This window comes from Tauraco erythrolophus, chromosome 1 (assembly GCF_009769465.1).
Source record: "Tauraco erythrolophus isolate bTauEry1 chromosome 1, bTauEry1.pri, whole genome shotgun sequence".
Classification (NCBI taxonomy): Eukaryota; Metazoa; Chordata; class Aves; order Musophagiformes; family Musophagidae; genus Tauraco; species Tauraco erythrolophus.
In genome coordinates this window covers 21,691,038-21,714,020 of record NC_141465.1, presented here as the reverse complement: position 1 = coordinate 21,714,020, position 22,983 = coordinate 21,691,038, and the positions used below count along the sequence as shown (strand labels likewise).

General features: G+C 36.3%; 1 protein-coding gene across 1 annotated transcript in view; it reads right to left on the bottom strand.

Annotated features, from left to right (window-relative positions):
- ROBO1 (roundabout guidance receptor 1) overlaps nucleotides 1-22,983 on the bottom strand; it is a 542,241-nt gene that overhangs the window by 273,742 nt on the left and 245,516 nt on the right. Inside the window, exon 3 of the mRNA XM_086611694.1 lies at nucleotides 2,175-2,501. Coding sequence (XP_086467820.1) covers nucleotides 2,175-2,501 — 327 coding nt within the window. The remainder of the gene's footprint in view (nucleotides 1-2,174; nucleotides 2,502-22,983) is intronic.

Sequence of the window (22,983 nt, the reverse complement as noted above, 5' to 3'; positions counted from 1 at the left end):
AACAGGTGTACTGAGAAGTTAATCAAAACAGTTTGCTGATTTGCAGCAATCCATTGTGAATGTAGCTACAGTTTATAATGATGGTGGCATTATAGCTATAATGCACAGATTTTTAATTTAATGCAAATTTATTCAACCAGCCTCCAACTACTTCCTTGTTCCTCACCTCTTCTGTGCTGATTAAAGTGTTTTGGTGCTTTTGTATTGTCACATCATTAGCTTTTCGGTTAAAATAATAACCTTTTCTGTTAAAATTCTTTGTCTATAATCTGCTGGTATACAATTAAAACTGTATACCATTGTACCTACAAATCTTATTTCCAAATATAGATTATGATTTTTTTTTCCACCTTACAGAATTGTTGGTGTGTATTTTCTGAAACTAGCCCTCGATACGAGAGCAATTTTGAGCTGGATTAACAATTTACTGCTATATTATTGTTAGATGGTATACATTTCAACTCCTTTAAGGAGATATTAATATTTAATTTTTTGTCTTGAAGGTTGCCACAAACTTAAGAGCCTCTGCCAATATCAATATTTTGCATTCAGATCTTGTCAGACTGTTTACTGTAATCACATGAAGATAACTTGAGGCAGGGATGACAAACGTATTTACCAACTACATACCAGTTGAATTGATGCCTGCCATAGCGTACCAGCCACCGAAGTCTACCCTCATGTTTCTAGGTTCTGATTAAAAATTGTGGAAGACAGAGAAACACTACATGCATTTCAAACAATACTTCAAGGTACATCACAAACCAAAAGAATGTGAAATAGCACAACTGGCCCTGCTGCTTTGCTGCACGGATAGACATTAAAACTAATTTTAAGAATCAATAAGCAGTGCTATAAAGTAAACTACAGCAATTAGATAAAAATCAAAATCTCCTAAACATTAACGCCCACTCAAAATTACACTTACAAGATACTGGATATAACATTTCAGAGTAACTAATCAACAGATAATTTAAACAAGTTATACATTTACTGGATAAGCATCCTTCCAGCTAGCCAGACACTAATTACTTTTATCACTAAAAGTGGTAACAAGGAAACAGCATGGTCATAGATCTTAATCATGTGTATTTACTGTATTATACGTGATGCTTAAGATCCTTATGGTATAAGAAAGATGAAAGTCATTAGGATTTTCTGTGAACATGAGCAAGACTAGACAAAGGGTTCAAGTAAATACACAAATTTATATTCTTATTTCTTTTGCCTTCTGCAAGAGTTATGAAAATCTAGTCCTGCTTCTAAAGTTATACATCAATGGTGGCATTTAACTTGCATAAAAGTTAGGAGCCTCATCAGAGCTAGTTAACAACATGAATTGTTCAGTGATCTGTTTTCAGAGAGTGGCTCAACCAGTTCTGAACTAGCTTTTCAGCATGACACCAGATGAAGTGTTGCAGATTACAGAGTAGGCCTATAAAAGCAACTTAAAATAGATACCTAACTTATGAATTGCTAGGTTTGCTCTCGTACTTCAGTACCCCAAAATTGATGAGTTTTGACCTACTCTTGGTTTTCCATATGAATGCTTAAAACCCTTTCATGTACACACTCTTCTTTTAAAATAGAGTTTAAAGGGTATACAGGAAGAGATAAGCATTAGAAAGTGATGTGAACATACTTGACTGCTCCTTCCGATGGCCAAATACTTAGAACTAGAAGGATAATTTGAGGGCCACTTTTAGAGGAAAAAAATAAATACAATTTTGTGTTTCTAAATCTGCCATTATTTTTTCCAGTGCTTATTTGTGCAACAACAATTCCAAACATACCCTATTAGATCAAATCCTAGCTATCCTGCCTCTTACTACAGATTGCATTTTGCATAGTTATCTGGAGAAGAAAAAACATCTATAAACTGAAGTTAAGTATATGAAATGTAACAAACATTAAGTAATCATAACTGCATGAAGGCATAAAAGTAGTGGAAAAAGCAGAAAAATGTCTAAATTTCTCCAGTGATACGATACCTCTTTTGACTGTTTTTCTGTTTTCTTATCTCTGCATAAATAATAATCAACCATAGAATTCCTTCATTGCTTTTAAGTCAATGCCTACGAGGCAGCTCACGCTTATATTTTTAGCTTCAAATAAAATCAAAGCAAGTGACTGTTACTGAAGAGCGGAAAAAAATAATTAAAAAATGTACTTACTTGCCACCTCCAGCGATGCATTATGACTTACAGCTTCCCCAAGGTAATTCCTTGCCACACAAACATAGACCCCTTCATCAGGCCTACTTTTGCGCCCATGGACTATGCGTAAGAAAAATAAAGATCCGCTGGGCAGCAGCATGCGGTGGGAGCGCGGATCATCCTTGTCCGTTTCCACTCTTTCCCCTCCCTTGTACCACTCGATGGTGGGCGTTGGCCTTCCTTCTGCTTTACAGTTTAAAGTTGCTGGTTCTCCTTTGGAAACAATTAGATCAGAAGGGTGTTCGACAATTCGAGGTGGGAAATCCTCTTGCCGAAGACGGGAGCCTGCAAGACAAAACCACAAGGTTTTCTTAGGAGATCGTTGCTAGGTACAGTCACCATGTTTTGCAATACAACTACTTAACCATTACCCCATAGTACTCGATTTAATAAGAACAGCTATTGACATCTCAAGGGGAAAAAAAAAAAAAACACAAAACCAACCACCACCTTGATGCACTTCATTGCGAGCAAGATTCTCCCGAGTGAATACATTAAAACGCGTTTATTCAACAGGCAACCTGTACTAGCGAACTAAACTGCCATGTTCCTAAATCACATCCATTTTTATATTATCATAGAATGGTTTGGATTGGAAGGGACCTTAAAGAACATGTAGTTCTAATCCCTCTGCCATGGGCAGGGACACCTTCCACTAGATCACCTAGCCGCCTTCCACTAGGCTCAAAGCCTCATGCAACCCGGCCTTGAACACTTCGAGGGACAGGGCATCCACAACTTCTCTGGGCAACCTGTTCCAGTGCCTCACCACCCTCACAGTGAAAAATTTCTTCCTTCTATCTAACTGAAATCTACCCTCTTTCAGTTTAAAGCCATCACCCCTTGTCCTATCACTACACACTCCTGTCAAAAAGTCCCTCTCCAGCTTTCCTGTAGGCCCCCTTCAGGTACTGGAAGGCCGCAATAAAATCACCCCAGAGCCCTCTCTTCTCCAGGCTGAACAGCCCCAACTCTCTCAGCCTGTCTTCATAGCAGAGGTGCTCCAGCCCTTGGATCATCTTCATGGTCCTCCTCTGGACTCATTTCAACAGGTCCCTGTCTTTCCTGTGCTGAGGACTCCAGAGCTGAATGCAGTATTCCAGGTGGGATCTCACGAGAGCAGAGGGGCAGAATCACCTCCCTTGACCTGCTGCCCACGCTCCTTTTGATACAGCCCAGGATACGATTTGCTTTCTGGGCTGCCAGTGCACATTGCCGGCTCATGTTGAGCTTCTCATCCACCAGCACCCCCAAGCCCTTCTCCTCAGGGCTGCTCTCAATCCATTCTCGACCCAGCCTGTATTTATGCCTGGGATTGCCCCGACTCATGTGGAGGACCTTGCACTTGGCCTTGTTGGACTCCATGAAGTTTGCACGGTCCCACCTCTCAAGCCTGTCAAGGCTCCTCTGGATGGCATCCCTTTCCTCCAGCATGGCATATATAAATTTATACATACATGCATATATATGTACACACACACACATATAAAATTATGAAAAACTAATCCTGCAGATACTCTGCAGACATTAGACCATCACTATCAGCAAAACTGGTGCTGCGCTAATTCATAATAATAAGTAATAGTCAACCTCGTTCGACCTTTTGAAAAGCCCAATAATTAACGCAATGTCTACAGAGTAAGTCTAACATCTCCAGCACCCACAAAGTTGCTTTATTTCACTTGGTCTATCAGCTCTTTCTAGTCACTTGTTAAGCAGTACCATAGAGGTACAAATCATGGAGTACCTGAGTGCTTCTTACAACTCTTGTGTCTAGGAAAATTAGAGCAAGTTTTTAAAGTATAAAATGTTTACTATCTCCCATCTAGAACTCTAATACAACATGAGACAACAGTATTGGGGATAAAAGAAAAGTTACAAGCAAAAAGATACTCTTCTAGCAAAGCATTCAATTTCAAACTAATTCAAACTGCAAGCTGATAATTGGCATGAAAAAACCTACAATAGTCTGGATAGATATATACTACAGAAGAATACGAACACCAAGCGAGTGCCCAAGAATTCCAAATTAGGAATAAGCAGCTATAAAAACTTGTGGGGTTTTATTACTATTTTCCTTATTTCTCTCTTTCTTGATATACAACTTTGCACACATAAAATTAGTCTCCTGGGACACTAATTCCTGATTATTAAACTTTCAGATGCCAAGTTTCTTTATTAGCATTAACAACATGGGTTTTGAACAGCTGTGAAGCACCAGAAAGAAATTCAAGATCTATTCACAGCAGGTTAATAGACCATAAATTGGTACTAAGAAAGGCATAGAGACAAGGAGAGGACAGTCCCAGAGAGAGCTCTGCTTTCAATATATACTATGTATGTGTGTGTGCATACAGTATTTATAAAAACATTCTAAAATGTAGAACTTTCATGTAAAGTTTATTTCACATTTCCTTCACCTCAAGAAAATCAATGCACATTAAATGCTACGCCAGTCAGCGTGCCCTCACCACACATCCTCCAACCTCTGGTAGTATGACTTGATTATATTGAAACATTTTTGCCTTCTGTATGCAGTGAAAGACGACAGTTTTGCATGAGCATTACTGATCATTAAACACAAAGTAACTGAATAGAAACAAACCTACTTTTTAGTCCTTCGAGTAAAGATAGTAAGTAGTATTGTATTTAGGTCTATATTCCTTCATTATAAGAAATATTATATCATCTACCTCATTTGCCAGTTTCTGTTCGGATATTCACAATATTGCAAGATTTTATTGTACCTAAAGCAAAACAAGTGATTATATTTTACATTTACTTTTACTTACAACTGCCTGAAATACGAAAACTGAAGTACAGGCAGACAGAGCAGAAACCAGGGAACACCCAGATCCCTTTGCTGGCTACATAGTGCTGGGCACCCCTGCACATCAGTCTGAAATTTTGAGCTGCACCTCTTGGAGGCGGGGCACTACCCAAATCCAGTGAGGGGAGAGCTAAAAGTACAAGAAAAGAGTGCCAGTCAGCACTGGTCTTTTGCAGTACCTAAAAAAGCCTCTAAATTACTTCTTTTGACCCTGAGAGCAAGTCTCAGACATTACAAACTGCATTTGTGTCTACTCGTCTTGAACTTTTCACAAAAGCTGTGTAAAAGTCCCTCATGCAAGAAAGCTGCCCTCACAATTGGGGTGATGAATTTAATATCTCTTTGCGAGGTAAAAATGCCTAGATAGGGATAAACACTTTATTTTGTTTATACTTTTACTCACTTGTGATGAATCTCACAAGGAAAGGAACAGAAACAAAGGAGTGGAGAGCTAAATATTAATTGTTGTAAGTCTCTCTGGAAATACGAAAATCCAAGCTCAACGTAAAGTGTTTAAAGATAGTTAAGAATTGTTTTAAAAAAACAAAGCTGGCACAGATGCTATTATTTATCATGTTTGTATTTTCACATATTATGCTAATCAACCAGCACACAATGTAGTACAAGTCTCCTATTGTTTCTGTCAGCCTGGCCCAGACCACAAATAAATGAATTACTGTTTCAGATATATTGTGGGCACGCTTTCCATACTGACATTCAAGAGACTGTACACTGACATCAAGTACTCTACAGAATAAAAGTTTAAAGACTGATCTCTGAACTTTCGTGAAAAATGAGACCCAAAACTCTTGGCAGGGGGGCAGGGAGTCCTTAGGAAGCTCCAGGAATACTCAGATACTTTAAAAAATATCTTTGCTGAGTAACATTAGAAGAGTTAAAATGACAGAAATGTCCATTAAAGTTTGTTTTGTTTTGTTTTATCCTAGCATATTATAAAGTAACATTTCTCTAAAAAAGTTCATAAAATGGCTTGAAGCAGAAAGGGACAAAAGTTGCATGTGTTTCAATTGGCACATAGTGAGCATTAACCACAGATTTAGTCACAACTGCCTGAGGGGTATAATGGCCTTGACAACCAAGTTATAATCTTCCTACATATCTACTTATTTTTATTTTTATTTTTTAAAAAAACTGTTTCTTTCCTTTTTTGCCTAGTTATTTAAGCTGCATTTACATTTTATTGAGAAGAAGCAGCTTCAATTATCAACATAAATCTTACAGTGGGCACCAATCCTGTAATTTTCCTGTCAAAAATCCTTCCCAAGGGAATATTCAGTAAAAAAAAAAAAAAAAAAAAAAATAGAAGCAGAACACCTATTACACTCTGGATCTGCCATTAAAAAAGAACTGCTTTTTTTCCCCCTCCCTAAAGATGACAGCACTGGCTTATAGGCACTAAACAACTTGTGTTCTCTGCTTTTATTATAATTCAAGTCTTTCATAAAAAGTCAACAGGATGCCACCAATTAAAGTATGCCATACTAATTATTTCATGCTGCTACTTAAAAGAACAATTATATGAAATCATGTTTCCATTTTCTTGGACTGTGCCACAATTATTTTTACAAGAATCCAAGCACTGAAATAAACAGATGTGATGGTTCAAAGAAAGCTAGCATTAGATGAATGCTAAACTCACAGAGGCAAGATTTGCCTTTATTCCCACCTTAAAACTTCCGGTTGGTAGCATATAGAAATATTGAAAAATAGCAGGGAATGTGTTTAAATGGGAAGCTGCTGATACCAGAGATAGAAACACTGAGCTGTTCTCCTTCAGAGGGAAAAGAAAAAAGTTACGTGCTACTGGAACAAAGTGTCTCAAATTTGAACGATGCAGCCTAAGACAGTTAAAAATCAAGACCATATCTATAGTCAATGTAAACTTCAGCTCAGCTGGATATGGAAAACCTGATTTCCCAAGATCCATATATCTATTAATTTATCCTATGTCTTATAAAAGTGCTGCATGACAGACTGTGTCTTAAGTCAAGTGCCAAAAAGCCAGTATACTCTCGGCCCCATTTCTCTTCCATTTCACAAGTACAGCATTTAACATTGATTTTCAGAGCACAAAATCTCCGCTCTTCTATTTTAATGAAATGCTTTACATTGTAACAGATATCAGTGACTGGCCTAATTGCTGTCAAAGTTATTAGCAAAACACTAACAAGTTTAAAATCAGTGTTAGGCAATTCTTGCAAACAATTACACTTTATCAGAACATATAAGTGTTCCTAATTCCCCAGTATTTCCACTACATATAACTTAACCTCTTTCAGAAACTTTTCAGAAAGTAGGTAGAGTTTTTTTATGATTGTTTCACCTCTCTCTCATCTTAAATTCTAGTTTAAATTCATCCTTTCTGAACATGGAAGACCCAAACCATACACAGATAAGAGGCAAGCAGACTTAGGAATACTGTTTCAAGCACACACTGAAAAGAATGTCACATCTTGTTACAGGGGAAAAATAATTAAAGGAAAAAATCAAAGTATTTTTCTGAAAGCAGCTTTTCTGACCAAAGACATACAGCCAACCTAACCCATTGGGTTTACCTGTTCTTACATCAACAAATAATTTTCAAGGAAAAATAATAGGAGAAGGAAGATCTGCAGAAATCTTGTCCCATTTGCTTTCTTTCTCTCAACTTCTCCAGTTCTTTTTAATATTCTTCCTCTTCATATACTATCCTTGTTCAACCTAAATAAAACATCTGATTTCCTGAACTTTGTAGCCTGCAAGAAGAGTCCATATTAAAGAGCAACTATTTTGAAATGTCCTTTACAGTATTGCAGTCTTCCCTCCATAACCAAAGACATCAAGTAATTAAGAAAGGCAGTAATGCTGTGCCTATGCCTTTGAATTTTCCCAAAACACTCAACTACGTAAGAACAGAAGTTTCACTTTTGAATCCTACTTTGGCATAAAGCACACAAGCCAAAACTGCATTTAACTGATATTTCTGAAACACTGATTTGAGAGTAGCACTGTTCATTGTACCACTTTGGACTCAAAGCAGTTCTTCATACAGAGTTCATCTCTGACAACCGAGTATTGAACGTATCGTCTAGAAAAAAAAAATAGTGACACTTTTCACCTAAATCCTGCCATTGATTTGCACAATTATAACTCAACATTTCCATAACTACTTTAAAAGGATGCCACCTTTATGAACAAAAGCATCGGGCGATGGAGGTGTTACAGTCCTGCAAGCGAGCTGGTATTTGTACACTAAGGAGAAAAATGAATAGTTGGAAGGTAACAGCACTGCTACGTCAGATGATTAATGCGCACCCAGGACTACAGGTTTATTGAAATGCATTCTAAGATGTGTTTAATGGTTCCAAATACTGATCTGGGAATAGGCCCAGTTCTTTCCAATAACTTGGATACCATAAAATGTGACAAGCAAGGCTCTCACTTTGGATCAGTAGAAACTGCAATTCCCCTAAGTATTCCCCATGAAGAGTAACATCTCTATTTCTTTTTGTAAGCATGCAATGGAAAACAGGTGAGGAAGATCTGACTCAAAAGAAAACTACCGCACACTAACTGATCATTCCTACCATGAAATCACTGCAATGTTCCCTGAAAAAGAAGTAGGGTGTTTTTTTTTTTCTAGTTTACTCCATCATGTCAAGGAATCCTTTTGTTTCCCTCCTTCAATTGCTATTGGAGTTCCTGCTCAGAATGAGGAAATATTATGTTACTAAGAGGTATTTATGGGTAAGTGGTAAATTATGGCAAGTTGCATTTTAAATACAAAGTCTGATTATGAAATGTAAAAAAAAAATTGTGGGCCATGGCTTTTAAACTTAAGTTACAGGCACCCACAAAACATTTCTCCCCACTTGTAAAGATAACTTTATGTTGCTAAGACACCATGAATTACAATTACATTTCTGTCACAGCTACCACACTATCAGGAGATGTCAGAAACCAATAATTTACTGTACGTTTATGGCTGGGAAACCAACCCAGAATAACCACAGAGAGCCTGGAGTTTTAAGCCACGTCTGTCTGTCTCTCTGAAACAAGAGATTAAATGGGAGCTGTACTAAAAATGCCTCAAATCCAGACTGATCTTCTGCCTGGTTCTTTTACTGAGAGAAGATGTAACCCAAATATTAGAAGCTATAGACATTCAGTTAACACAATACTCCTGTACTGGTCAACTGAACAGGAGTTAGCTGAAGTATTACAGCAATAAGCTAAATAAATAAGGGAGAAAAATAAATAAAAAAATAAAAAAAAAGACATTTATACAATATGTTGGTTTAAATGGTTTGTTTCTGTTCCTTATTCTGCAGTAATTCTGGACATACATGATTAAGTCAGAAAAAGCTGCAAGTTTTTAGGAAAAAAAAAGACTTCTGGAAAGATGTATGACATCTTACAGTAATTGAAATACTCTGCCTGGTGGGAATAAAAAAAAATATTGGTAGGTACTGTACTGCGCAGATACTAACACTGAGTCTTTGTTTTAATACTTAAGAGATGTACTTCCCAGGAGATGCTAAGAGAGACTAGCTCTCTGAAATAATCACTTCTAATAAAAAAGCCAAAAGCAACAACAGTAAGAGATATGCTTTAGTTTCTTAATTCAAAATTAAATGCAACTCTAAAATTGCTCTTGACCAAACTATTTATTTTCAAGAGATGTAGCTTTACAGTCAATCTTTGCTACATGAATACATGCTACTGGTTTGTCCAGCAGTTAGCATAAATAAGTCCTGACCTGATTATTCATTAAATTAGCTAGAATATAAATTTAAAATAATAACATTTATATTGAGCTAAGAGGTTGATATTTACATAAAACCTCAGGCAGTAAGTAATGCTCCCAGTGTAAGAAAGTGTTCAGGTTTTGGTTTGCTTTTTTTTTTTTTAATTTTTCTTTCCCTCCGCTCTGCTTTCTGGCAAGATATTTATTTCATCTGACTTTGGTGGATACTGGAGTAGTTTGAGATACCAGTATCTAGAGCACTGACTTTCGAAATCAAACCTCACTCAATAAAAATTAAAAATTACAATATTCCTCATCAAACTGGCAAGCTGAAAATAGTATTTTCACTTAAAGAAAACATTAATAAATTACAGAAGTATTTTCATTAATAATGCAAAATCAACTATGACCCAGCGAGCTACCACACTATATTCAGAAACAAACACAATGGCAATAAAACCTACTTCATTATTCATTTTGTCTTTGAAAGGGCTGGAGTAATGCTGGGAGACGTTTTCTACACTGCGATGATACTGAGAAGAGCAGCACAACAAGACAGAGAATGGCTGAGATGCAGCTGAAGACAAGCTTGTCTTTGGAGATCTGGATGTGACAACCTGGCAATGACAAACTGCTTGGAGATGATCACACTAAACTGCAGGATGAGTGAAGCAGCCGGGTCAGGCAGGTACAGAGGGAACACAGAGAAGGCCATGACGTTCTGAGAGCTGCACAGACCCTGGAAAGGCAGTCAAGAGCGTAAAAAGGATGGCTGGGGAAAGAGAGGTGGCAAAGGATTACCAGAAGGCTGTAAATATTAGAATTGAAGTAAAGAGTGACTGGAAGACCACTAGGGAAACAGATACTTGAACATTAAAGTGACAGGACTTGATGATAATTGGATAATTCTGAGCATAACAGAGTTGAAAAGATATCGGAAACAATCACTGTGTAAACAGACAAGTTGGGACATGGAAGAAGATCTGAGGCAGCTCAGAGCAATCACTGCTGCCCTTTTCTTCCCTGACAGTTGGTGCTCCCTACACAGAAAGGCCTCGCAGCTCTGACCTGTTCTCAGCAGCTTCAGTGGCACATCTGAGAAGAAAACCCAACCATAGTAAATGGCAAAATGTGGGAACAGAGGCTGGCGTGAGTCACCAAAGAACTGCCATTACCAGAACTTGCTTTTCTGTTGAGCAGTGAAGGATTAGGAAACAAAGAAGAGACTGCCAGGTCCTCCTCCTCTCCATCTTTGATCCTTTCCCTCAGTCATGTTTTATTCAAGACAGGAGGAGGATCTCGTTGGCTGTGAACCACTGGTTGCCATTGGAACAGGAAAACAGAACTTTGAAGAAAACACTGATAGTGCACCTAAACCAAAAGTGGACTCTCAGCTGCACTGAAGGAACAAAATGCAATGCTGATTCAGTGAAAATGCCTAGGATTCAAAATTATATACATATTCTATAACAATATTTTATATTTATACTGACATATTTCATATATGTCATGTACTGTATTTTATTTTTATATATATTCTGTGTTGGCAATTGAGATGTCAGACTTACTGATGTAGAAATATTGCACTTCACCTTGAGGTTTGTTGGTAATCAGTGTCAAAGATTTCACCTATTCACGGAGTGATTAAAGAACACCAGGTTATTTTACTGGAAAGTTTTATCTATGTGGACAAACAAATAAAACACACAATATCCTTCCCGATGATCACTCATTCATAAACAAACACATCTAATGATATACCTGCCTTTAGGTGTTGGGGTTTTTTTTAAATAATTTAATCGTAAAAAAAAAAAAAAGTAACACATTCTCTTCAAATTATTTCAGATGGGTTGCCCCAACACTCTTCCAGATATTTCAAAGCCACCTCCTACCATGTTTCAGAATACCAACTTCTAATTAATTTCCAATTCCATATTCAGAGTGAGATTGAATTTGATATTGATCAACTGCATGTTCAAATGTCTGAGAGATGCTGAGAGAAGGGAAAAAGGATTCTCACTTCCACAGGACTATCAGGAAGCCAGAGAAACAACAATTCTCAACAGGGGAAAGGGTTTTCCTTTCTCAGCTGTATCAGGCAACACTCAGCTCTGACAACAGAAGCCCGGTATTGTAACACCACAGTCAATACCATTCCTAGGCTTATGCTTGTGCCAGTTTTGGTACATCTCATACAATTGATCTTGCCATTCATTCTTGTTTCCAAAAATCAATTTAAAGTGAAATATAAGGATTCAAAAAACCTAACCAAAATCCTACTTTTCAAGACTACTATAATTTTTTTTCACCTACAAGAGTGAATGAAACATCAAAACTGTTTTCATGAATCCAAATGTTAGGTATTAACGGGAGGGTTATGTCAGCTCAGGAATAAGTTTGAATTTAATTATTCACAGTGCTCATAATTTAGAAAACATTAACAATGGAACAAAAAGAATCACTATTAAGTAGTTCAGTTTCCTTATTTCTATTGTTATTTTTTAATGTGTTAAAAATTTGCATTAAAACAGCTTTCTTTCACTCTATTTAAATCAATTTGACTTTTGTACAACATTAAGTTTGGACAATTACAAAAAGGCCAGGTATTTTCAATTGCAAGTTGTTACTGCAGTAACAAACTGCTGTCATGTTTGAGTTACATAAGGAACAATGAAAATTTAAATCCAAATGAAAAACTATTTTCAATCACTTTTTTACAGTTACAAACAATGTACAGATCAACAACAATTAAAATGTTTTATAATTAATAGTTTTCCATCAAAAAAAAAAGTTAAATAATGACTTATGTAAAAAGCTGGCTATCCCTACCGTCTTTCCAAAACATAGTTTTATTCCAATATGAAGCTAAGTAAATTAGTATGAAAAGCATAAAATAGAACATGATCTCAGGGAACAGCAATAAATATCTCCTCCTGAGAGGAGGAGAGAAACGAACTATGATCCCACCAGTTTAGAAATTAAACATCTGTTGAACTTGTAAGAACACTGCTAGTTGAATCAGACCATACTATCAGACACTGACATCTCAAGGACTCAGTGAGAGATGATTATGTTTGCAGCAATAAGCTAGAACCAATACACTATTTTCAGAGAACCTGTGAAATATTTTACCTTCCCATATAAATGCAGGTTAATCACATACTCCTCAAAATACATTTCTGCTCATTTGTGTACTAAAAACCCATGAGTTCCTTGATCATAGAATCATTTGGTTGGAAGAGACCCTCAAGATCATCGAGTCCAACCATTCACCCTGCATTGTCAGGATCCCTAAACCATGTTCCTCAAATGATATAGCAATCAACATGACATTCACTGCATGAGGACTGAAAATATCTTCCTATTGCTATTTTTCACTAATACAAAGATATGTCAAAACAGCAAACGCTTTCACCTAAAGCAAACTTCCACTTATAATTGCCATCAGAATCATCTTTTTCTGAGTGACTGTGCAATGCCTTCCTTTTGACTGTGTTGAAATTTCTCATCCCTCAACAGGCCAGAAAGTCCACTGGGTTTGGTTTGTGTTTCTCCAAAGGTTTCTTTGGTTCCAAATTCAAACTGAAAAATCAGAGATCTTCCACATGCCAAGTTCTTTTACAATTGTTTCTACTTACTCCATCGCAAAAAGCATAACTTCACAATGCTAACACTGAATCCAACCATAGATGAATGGCAATACACATACAAAGCAATGGCCCAGGACTTCCTTAATGTACAGTATAATATGAGCCCTGAAAACCATCACTCAATGAGTTTTCTTCCACTATCATCTGTGGTCTGAGTTCCCGTCCCAGAGCATAACTACTGAAAATCCAGTGAAAAAAAATCAGCAAAAATTTTAACCAACATCTCTGCCACTCCTATACCTTCCCAACTGGATTTTAGCTCTGATTGTAGTGAAAACGGTACAACTTGAATACAACCACAGCCAAAACTTTGGTATCATTCAGTGGCTGCCACAAAGTTTCTTAAAAACTGGAGAAGTTCCATTAATCAGGCTTGTGCATTTATTCTTACATAAACCTTAAGTCGTCTTGATCATCTACACCTGTGCATCCAGAGTTCTCACAGTTTTTGCTCTGAATCATGTTACGAGGAAGGCTCTCTGGAAGATGTCAAAGAACAAAACCACGCAGAGAATTGCTCAGCTCCATATACTCCTCTATCAATGCACTGCAAGATTTCTCAGTTATCCAAATACTGCAGTAAGACCCATACAGAAGAAAAATTGGTTCACTGTAAGTAAGAGCTATGTTAAAGTGATTGTGGTAGAAAATATCTCCCTTTTACGCAGCAGAGAAGCACAAACAAGCAGCTTAGTGAAATTTCTCCATGATCTCATAGCTGAGCATGGGGAGATGTTTCAGCCAACAAGCTGAGTGTTACCTGCAGGAAAAGTGAAGAGAAAAGCAAATCATGGTACCTGCTATGAGAGGCGCTCCTCCAGATAGCAGTTTGACACACTGCCAAATGAAACATATGGGTATAAATGGAAATGAGAAAAGTACAAAGGATTTTCATTTTTACTTTACAATCTCTAGAAGACTGAGAACTAACCTGTCCGTTTTCTCAACATAACAGCATGCCTTCTTGATAAAAGAAGATTCTACGAACTATACACAGCTACATATATGTATATATATATACACACAGATATATAAAAAATACAGTTAGCAAGGTGGCTTTTAGTGTTTCTATCTCATTTTATACTACAACACAATCTGTGATTAAATCAAAACTCAAAGGAAATAGTTTCAAAATGAATCTAAGTATCAAAGCACTCTCCGGAGACACTAACTTCAGTCTTCGAGCATGAAAATTATATTTAACATCTCTATATATAAAATTAACAGGAGAAAAAGCATACTCAATTGTTACTGATAAAATAAATGGTAAAAAGAAATGTTAACAGACTATTTTCTTGAATATTCATAGTGAATTCTTCAGAAAATCCGTAGCTAATAGCCTAAGGGTTCAGCAGCCTGAAATGTATTTACACATTTAAAACAAAGCTTTTGAGATGTCCAATATGATAGGCACACTCAAGGAAGACATTTAAATAGCATCAGTTTTAGGCGAGTTATTAACTTCAAGAAAAAGTACTGAACCACAATTTTAAGGATAATTGTCTGGAGTCATTTATACTTTCAGAAAACAAAATATCTGAAATGGCCTTTTAAAGGATTACTAACAAATCCCTAGAGGAATGTAGCCCACCTCAGTCAATTTTCAACCTTAAAAGCAAATTCTGACATATCCAGAACATTAATGAAGACAATGTTTATACCTTACATAGCATGCTAAATGTAAGAATTTTACAGATCAACAGAAACGCTGTTGACTCTGCCTATTGAAGCTTATAGCGGAATTATAGTGGAATGAAAAAAGGTTCAAGAAGGGCAGTAGCTTATGGTTGTTGAGGATGAGATTTTAAGGAGTGAAGACAATTACTAACAGTACGAGAAAAAGTTCAAAAAATATTATTTGATTAAAAAGTCAGGAATGTGTTTTTATTTTGGATTTTTTTTTAGTATTTAAATTAATTTATAATTATTTGTTAATAGCTAGTTTAACAACTAGCTTTTGAATTACTATTATAAGAAGTTCTGGAGAAGGGATTAGAGTGCTGATACACACACGGAGATCAATATTCAGAGGTCAAAAACGGAAAAAAGAATGAGAGGGGAAAGGTAAGAGAAGGCTGAGTCAAAAGTAGTAGAGATGAATCTAATCAGCAAGCAAGGGAAGAGAAACAAACTCAGGAGTTCTGCAGAGCTGTGTAAGAAATAAAAAAAAGCCAGTAAGTGAAAATGAGAGGAAGAGAGCTGTATGACTTGAGAAGATTATAATGCATAATACAACACCATCACAGGCAAGCAGGCAGAAGTTTACATAGTTTACACATATAAATGCAAATGATGATGAAGACTCAAAATTATTAAGGAGGATAGCTGGCTGAAAACAAGGAAAAAAGGATCATCATTATTATTATTTCTAGCAGCAAGCATCGTGTGATGGGGAAGGGGTTCAAACAGCAAAGAAAAATAGGGTATGCCAGGAATTAATAAGCCTTAGTGAAGTCTGTGTGCCCAGAAATATCATCCATCTTTTTTGCAACTTTATCAGTTGATCTAATAAAAGACTACTACTCCACACAAAGCTTGTCTCACAAGTTAAGATAGCCATGTACAAAGAGCCAAATGGAAAAAAAGCAGCAACTACCTACAAACAACAGGCAGCTAGAGTCAAAGAATTCAACTAAGCGTGCCTCTTCTGTAAGACTCCAAGGTATGAATATATGATTAGAGTTTTACTTTCAACAAATTAAACTGCATTTTACAAGGATGTAGAAATGCTGAGGAAAAAACCTACTTGCATAAAGAAACAAATATAATCTCAAGTACAAGTGCCTCATCTTCTACTATTCAGGGTTATGGTAAACTTCCTATTATGCATGGAAGCTACCTGTTCACTAAGTCTGCATGTTCTCTAATTTACTACAAAGTGGACTAGGTTTAATTACCACCTCCACCCCCTGCCTCCCTCCTCCCATGGCTACTCCATGAAGAACTCGCTCAATCCCTCCAGAGAGATACAAGTAGGCTGGGACCTTTACTGCCAACACATAACATTAATCTCACCAGAAATTCACACTGTTCAAGTAGCTAAATCCATCTTCGTTACAGCACAGGTAGGCTGTCAACCATGACTTGAGAGGCAGATACAAGGAACTAGAGGTTTTGTCCGTTTTCATCCTTGCAAAGGACTATCCAAGGTTTTAAGCAGACTTTTTTGCAATAGAGTTTTCAAGGCTAAACTGCCTTTTTGCATCGTAAGTATGGGGATAATTTCTAAACACTAAAAGGCAACCAGTATACGGACTTTTCCACTTTATGTAAACAGCCAATTGAAACAAAACCCCTCAACCTAAATTAAGGCTTCCTGAATAGGCTGAAAGCCTTCAGTGGGACTAATTAGACAGAACCACTAGGCCTTGAGGCTCACAGCTGCTCACCAGTACCCTCTGCAAAGGCAGAGAATTAAATGCATGGTTAGGGGTTTAAATTGATTAACGGGTATCAGTTGTCCCTCCTCTATAGGTAGAGCCCTAATCTCAATCTTTTTATTCTCTAATATACCATTATATGACTAATTAGTAGCATTATGGCACATGTATCAGTTTAAGGGAATTTTTAATGACAATTAATCCATCCTTATTTTAAATTCTTACTTTAAATAAACAGGAAATTCTCCCTTAGTGTTTTGATTAAAACCAAAAGCTAAGTAGTGTTAAAAAAAAGTCTATTAAAAATGAATGAGTCTTTTCTTGAGATATTGTACTGCAAATTGTCCATCCTCTACACATTCCTTAGTAATTCCATACTTAATTTGTTCTATTATTTTGTGATTGCTCTAAATATTTATAAACTGGCATATCTGCATTAGGAGCACCACACTAGAATAGCTACAGGACTTTACATACAGAAGTGAATTATATATAAGCTATATAGGACAGATTCAACACTATTTGATTCCTCATAAGGACACTGGTAAGCAGATAACGTTCAAGACTGTCAGGAAGGAAACAACAGGAGAAAGACTAGGAAGTCTTTATTTGCATTAACTACCTAAATCTTTCATCACTGCACGTCATCATCATTGAGAAACATTACGATCAAAACAGCAAAAGAGATAATTCATTGATTTTGAAAATTATAATCAAATGAAAAATAGATGAAGAAGAAACTGGTGTATAGGACTTAGAAGAAGGGAAAAAAAAAAGGTGTCTTAACTGTTTCAGTCAAAATCCCATGTTTTATCATCAGAAAAAATGAAATGGGCTTTATGGAGAGCCCAAAGCTTTCAAAGATTGTGTGCCACTCAACTATATGTTCTTCTTTCAGCTTGAGAGTGATGTGGTGAAAAGACACTCAAGGTCCTCTATGGATATACTCCTAAGTGAAATCACTATATGTAAACACGAAGTGCTTGGCCTTTGCAGTATTAAAAAAAAAAACAAAGAATAATCAAGATTTTCTATTAGGTACATATTAGGTACATATAACATCTACAGAGTATAGAGGAAAGACAAAATGACTCAATATAAAACTTTTTTTTTGTCAACCTTCTAAGCCGAAAATGACATATTTAGCCTACTTGGTGTGAAGCTGCCTAACCAAGCCAAAACCAAATCTCTTGTTTTTTCATGTCTTGCCACTTTAGTAAGGGTAAATTAGTCACCTCTTTCCACCCGGAATGAGCAGTCCACAGATCTGTGCTCAAGGCAGGTGCCATCAGGGTGTTTATGCCCTTTCTTTCAAAAGGCATAATAATTTATTTTTTTTTTTCTGAGAAGAATCTGAGGAAAGTGATGAGGGGGCCATTTGCATCAGCAGTCAGAGAAGTCCGAGCAAATAGAGAAGTCCTGGGACCAAGTCTCCACTCCACAGGCTGCTGATCAATTTTACATAAAGCAGTTAAAAAACACCAATTTGAGAAGAAAGCAATTGTGACTTTATGAAACCCAGTGTGGTAGGTCTGAGATAGACAGTTACATAACATGTTAGTCAACCAAATGCCCTCAAGACCACAGGAAGAGTAGTAGTCATGAAGAAGCGCGCAGAAAGTCAAGGTGAGGAGGAGGGGAATCTGTCTGGCAGCATTTAGGGTTCCATGTGGTTAGAAAACAGGTCATGGAGGTTTCAGAATGACAGTTTCAGACACGATTCCGCTTCAGGTACCTAAATCCCTTTTGGATCCTAACTTTAACCTGGGTGTTTATTTCAAATCTAGAAGAGAGGCAGATATTTATCCACCCATTCATGGAAACTGCTAGCAGCCCAATCTACTAACATGTGTAGAACTATTTAAACACTAACGTAAATAACGGAGAACTAAACCAGAAACCTAAAACCAGTACGTTAGGTGCTGAATCTAATCAAAACTATCAAAATTTGTTTTTTCCTTATCTCAAATGGTAGTTCCATGCTGATTTTAAGTGCCATTTAGTCACTGCAACGACACTAAAAGGATCAAGAAGCACTTCTCAAAATATCCAGAAATCACAAGTCCCAGCAGAAACAGCTGAGCCGACAACAGTTACACAAACCTTAACTGCTTAACAGTAAACATGTTAAAATAAAAAAGAAAAAGACACCAACAAACAACTTGCCCAAGATCTGTATTTAATTATCAGTTAAAAAAATAAATCAAACAGAATAGTTATAATCTGTGCAAACAACTGTTCTTACAAGCCAACATTATGATTTCACAACTGCTTTTTTTAGGTAGCTTGCTCTTCTGTACAGAGATATTTGGCATATTAAACAGGCTTTCCGAAAACAGCAAGACACTGTACTACTTTTGAAAACAAGACTAAGATGGTCTTTGGTTAAAAAGAAAAGTTGATGGATTAGCAACAGTGTTACAGAAGTCTACTCAAGATTTCTACTTAAAGAGATAAAAGAATCTGAGCCAAAGTTGAAAAGTTCTTGTATTCAAGTCAGGATACATAGCTTTAAGGATGAAAATAAAACATCTGCCTTTCTCTTGTTTAAAGAGGATCATTTTTCATCTAGTTGCTGTTATTAGTTCCTAATTGACCAGGCAGTATTATCGACGAGACAGGAAAATTCCATGTTTGTACTTCTAATTCTCCAGAAAGTCATCTGTTAACTGATGAAGAAGGGCACAAGGGATTGGGTTAAAACCCAGCTACTGAAGCTTTGACCTTGTGTTATTTATATGAGCAGAGACCAACTTTGGTACAAATGCTTAGCTACTACAATCTCGTAAATGGAAGAACATCTTTCTTGGAGATAAACTGATGGCATAGGATAAGTGTTGAAACAAACAAGAGTTCCCAAGTTACTTTGAAAAATATCAGAGGAAACTGGGTTTCAACCATGTACAAAAAAATTAATTGAAAAACAAAAATCAAACAAAAATACTTCTTTCACATGCAAGACTAGAACACTCCAAAACTAGAAAAAGGCCACACAGCGTTTCTTTTAAAGTCTTTTCTTCTAATGACATAAACTGAATATACTAAATAATAGACATTCAAGCTGTCATTCTATACACTTTACACACACTGAAGAAAGTGTTTCATGTAGTACACAGCCTTCTCTAAAGGTCTTGAAATGCACTTAAGATTAAAAATGCAACAGACCCTCAACGTGTCTGTTCTCACCAATTAAAGTAACTGTTATCACTGTCTGGGCCTTTTTAATCATATTAAAAGTACTGTTTTCTAAAGAAATAAAAATAAAGGTGCTTGCAGATCTATTTAGAAGACATCAACTTACAAATTTAGGCAACAAAAAGTTCTATGAAGTACTAAGTCCCAGTCCATTTCAATGGATTCCAGTGCCTAAATCCTTAAAGCTGATTTGAAAACTGGAAAACTTAATACACTGCTGAGAAAAGAGTGTGGAGAGTTTTTCGTTTTTGTTTGTTTTTTTTTTTTACTTTAGATCACTTGACTGTAGAACTCTTCCCCTATTAAAGTGTGCCCACATAGACGCCACATGAAAGGGGTTACCTCAGCAAGCATTTACTCACATTCATACAGGTCTCATTGATTGAGCTCTGAGAAAGTAATATCGTGCAATGATGACTAGAAGTAATACAGCAAGTGATTAAACAGGAAGCTGTACATTGAGTGTGCTGCATGCATATTTCAATAAATAGTCTATCTCAAGTATCTCATCTCATCCTTCTTACAGTCTAATAGTGCCCATCTTTAAGCAAGACTGGCTACAGAAAACTGAGATATGAAGTATAACGTTCTATTCTTCATTTACTAAATACAAGAGATCTCTCTTTCCTTTACCTTGATAAAATATCAGCTTATAATTCTTTGAAATTCCACCTTTAACAAAAAAAAAAAAAAAACAAATAGAGAATTACAGAATCACAGTTCTTCAGTCTCACTTAATTACACTCCTTAACTAGATTATTTTCTTCCATGAGAAGTCAGAGTTTGATGGGCCAACATAGACTATAGTCTCTCTCATATATCGCCATAAATATAACTCTAAAACAAAACACAAAACCACTGTTCTGAAGTAAAACAACAGATCCCAAAAATATCTTTCATCCTAGTTTAAGTAAATATCCTCAATGATTAATTGCAAAAGGAATACTCATATAAACATGTATATAGTAAAGCCATCGTAAAGATCATCCCTGACCTTGATGAAAGTCTTTCTTGGTATATTTCAGGAGGAAAAAATCCCCATTTTCCTGTTAATGCAGTCACAAAGCCCAGAATGAATTACTAAAAATCATTACTTTTCTGTTAAAAGCTCTCATGATGACAAGAATGAATTAGCAGGGGATGGGAAGCAAAAAGACAAATAATGATAAAGAGGCCATCTCCACAAAACACTGCTCTGAATGCAAGTGCCTCAAGCCTTGCATGCTTAGTAGTATTGCTCATTCTAGTCTCCCCTCCCTCTCCTTACAACAATTTACCTGCTCTCCGTCACTAATGTACAATCTTCCTTTTTTATTTTTCCATTAAGACAACTCCCTTCCATATGAATACCTGTCACTCATTCTACAGCACACTGGCTCTTCACTGAGACAGAACTCTATTAGTAACTACTGGTTAAAAAAAGTCTGCAGTTATAGAAAAAATTGTAGTGGTACATAATTCCAATGTAGAAAAGACTGTACACTACTAGAAACTACTCTGAATCAAATATTAATCCATACAACTTAGCAATTCTATAAATCATTAAAGATAAACATTATTAAAATAAAACATAACTTAGTTAAAACAGTAAAGCTAGCTTGCCCATTTCCTCCAAGTAAATATGTTTTTAAGTTGAGCTTTTAATTCGAATATGATAGGAAAGCATTATAATTTTACAAAATAAAGTATTATTCTTAAGGTGAAAGATTTCTACATACATTTCTTCTTCATACAGAAGCTCCTTCTTCATAAGCTGTATGATTTTTTTTTCATACAGCTTAAAAAGAATAGCTAAATATTCATATCAGGGAATCCTTTAAAAAGAACCCTTAATACATTGTTTGTACCTCCTCCTTTTCTATTTTTAACATCAACAAATTGCCGCGTATAGATGACAGATTTTTGTCTTGCATATGAAGATATGTTGAAGACACCATTTTATGAAGGACAAATAAATGAAGATAAAAAGTATGAAAGAAAACGTGACTGAACTTGACAAACTACTATGCATATTTTATGAAAAAAAGAAATCTATGTAATACTGACAGAAGTCTAAGTTAGATTTTAAACAAAGTTCAAAGTGATGTTGCATCTCAAGTAATATGGTGTGATGTTGAAGATAATCATAGAATGGTTTGGTTTGGAAGGGACCTCAAAGATCATCTAGTTCCAAACCCCCTGCCATGGGCAGGGACACCCTCCACTACACCAGGTTGCCCAAAGCCTCATCCAACCTGGCCTTGAACACTTCCAGGGATGGGGCATCCACAACTTCTCTGAGTAACCTGTTCTTGTGCCTCACCACCCTCAGAGTGACAACTTTCTTCCTTAGATCTAATCTAAATCTGCCCTCTTTCAGTTTAAAGCCATTGCCCCTTGTCCTATCACTACATGCCCTTGTAAGAGTCACTCGCCATGTTATTTATTATCACACTTTTAATGTAATAAATTAAATTGTCAAACATTCTTTTCCTTTTTAGTAAGCATTTGAGCTTGTAGGCTTTTCAGTGTCTTTGATGCAGCCACTGTTGGACCACTTTTGCTTGCAATAAAGTCTCAGTGAAAGTGATGACTCAATACCGCAAAGCCATTTTTAAAAAGTCAGAATATTGTAACTACTTCTAAACAACTGGATGTTAGACTAAAAATAAAGAACCACCCTTCTATAAACCAAAACCAGATTTTTTTTCCCCTCGTAACACATCAGCTCCTTTATGCTACAGACTCGTAAGTTATCTGAGAAGCAGATCTTTATTCAGTATACCAAAAGTTTATGTTTTAAAAAAATTCAAATTTTTCTCTTCTCCCTAAAATGCTCCCAACATAACTTTTATAGGACCTGTCCAGGACTGCAGAACCAAAAACAGTGTCCCAGAGGTGTGACCATACATTTTTCACAATAGAGGTCTGAAATAAATTGTCTGTTTATATAAACAAGTGGAAAAGCTGAAAGATTAAATTATGA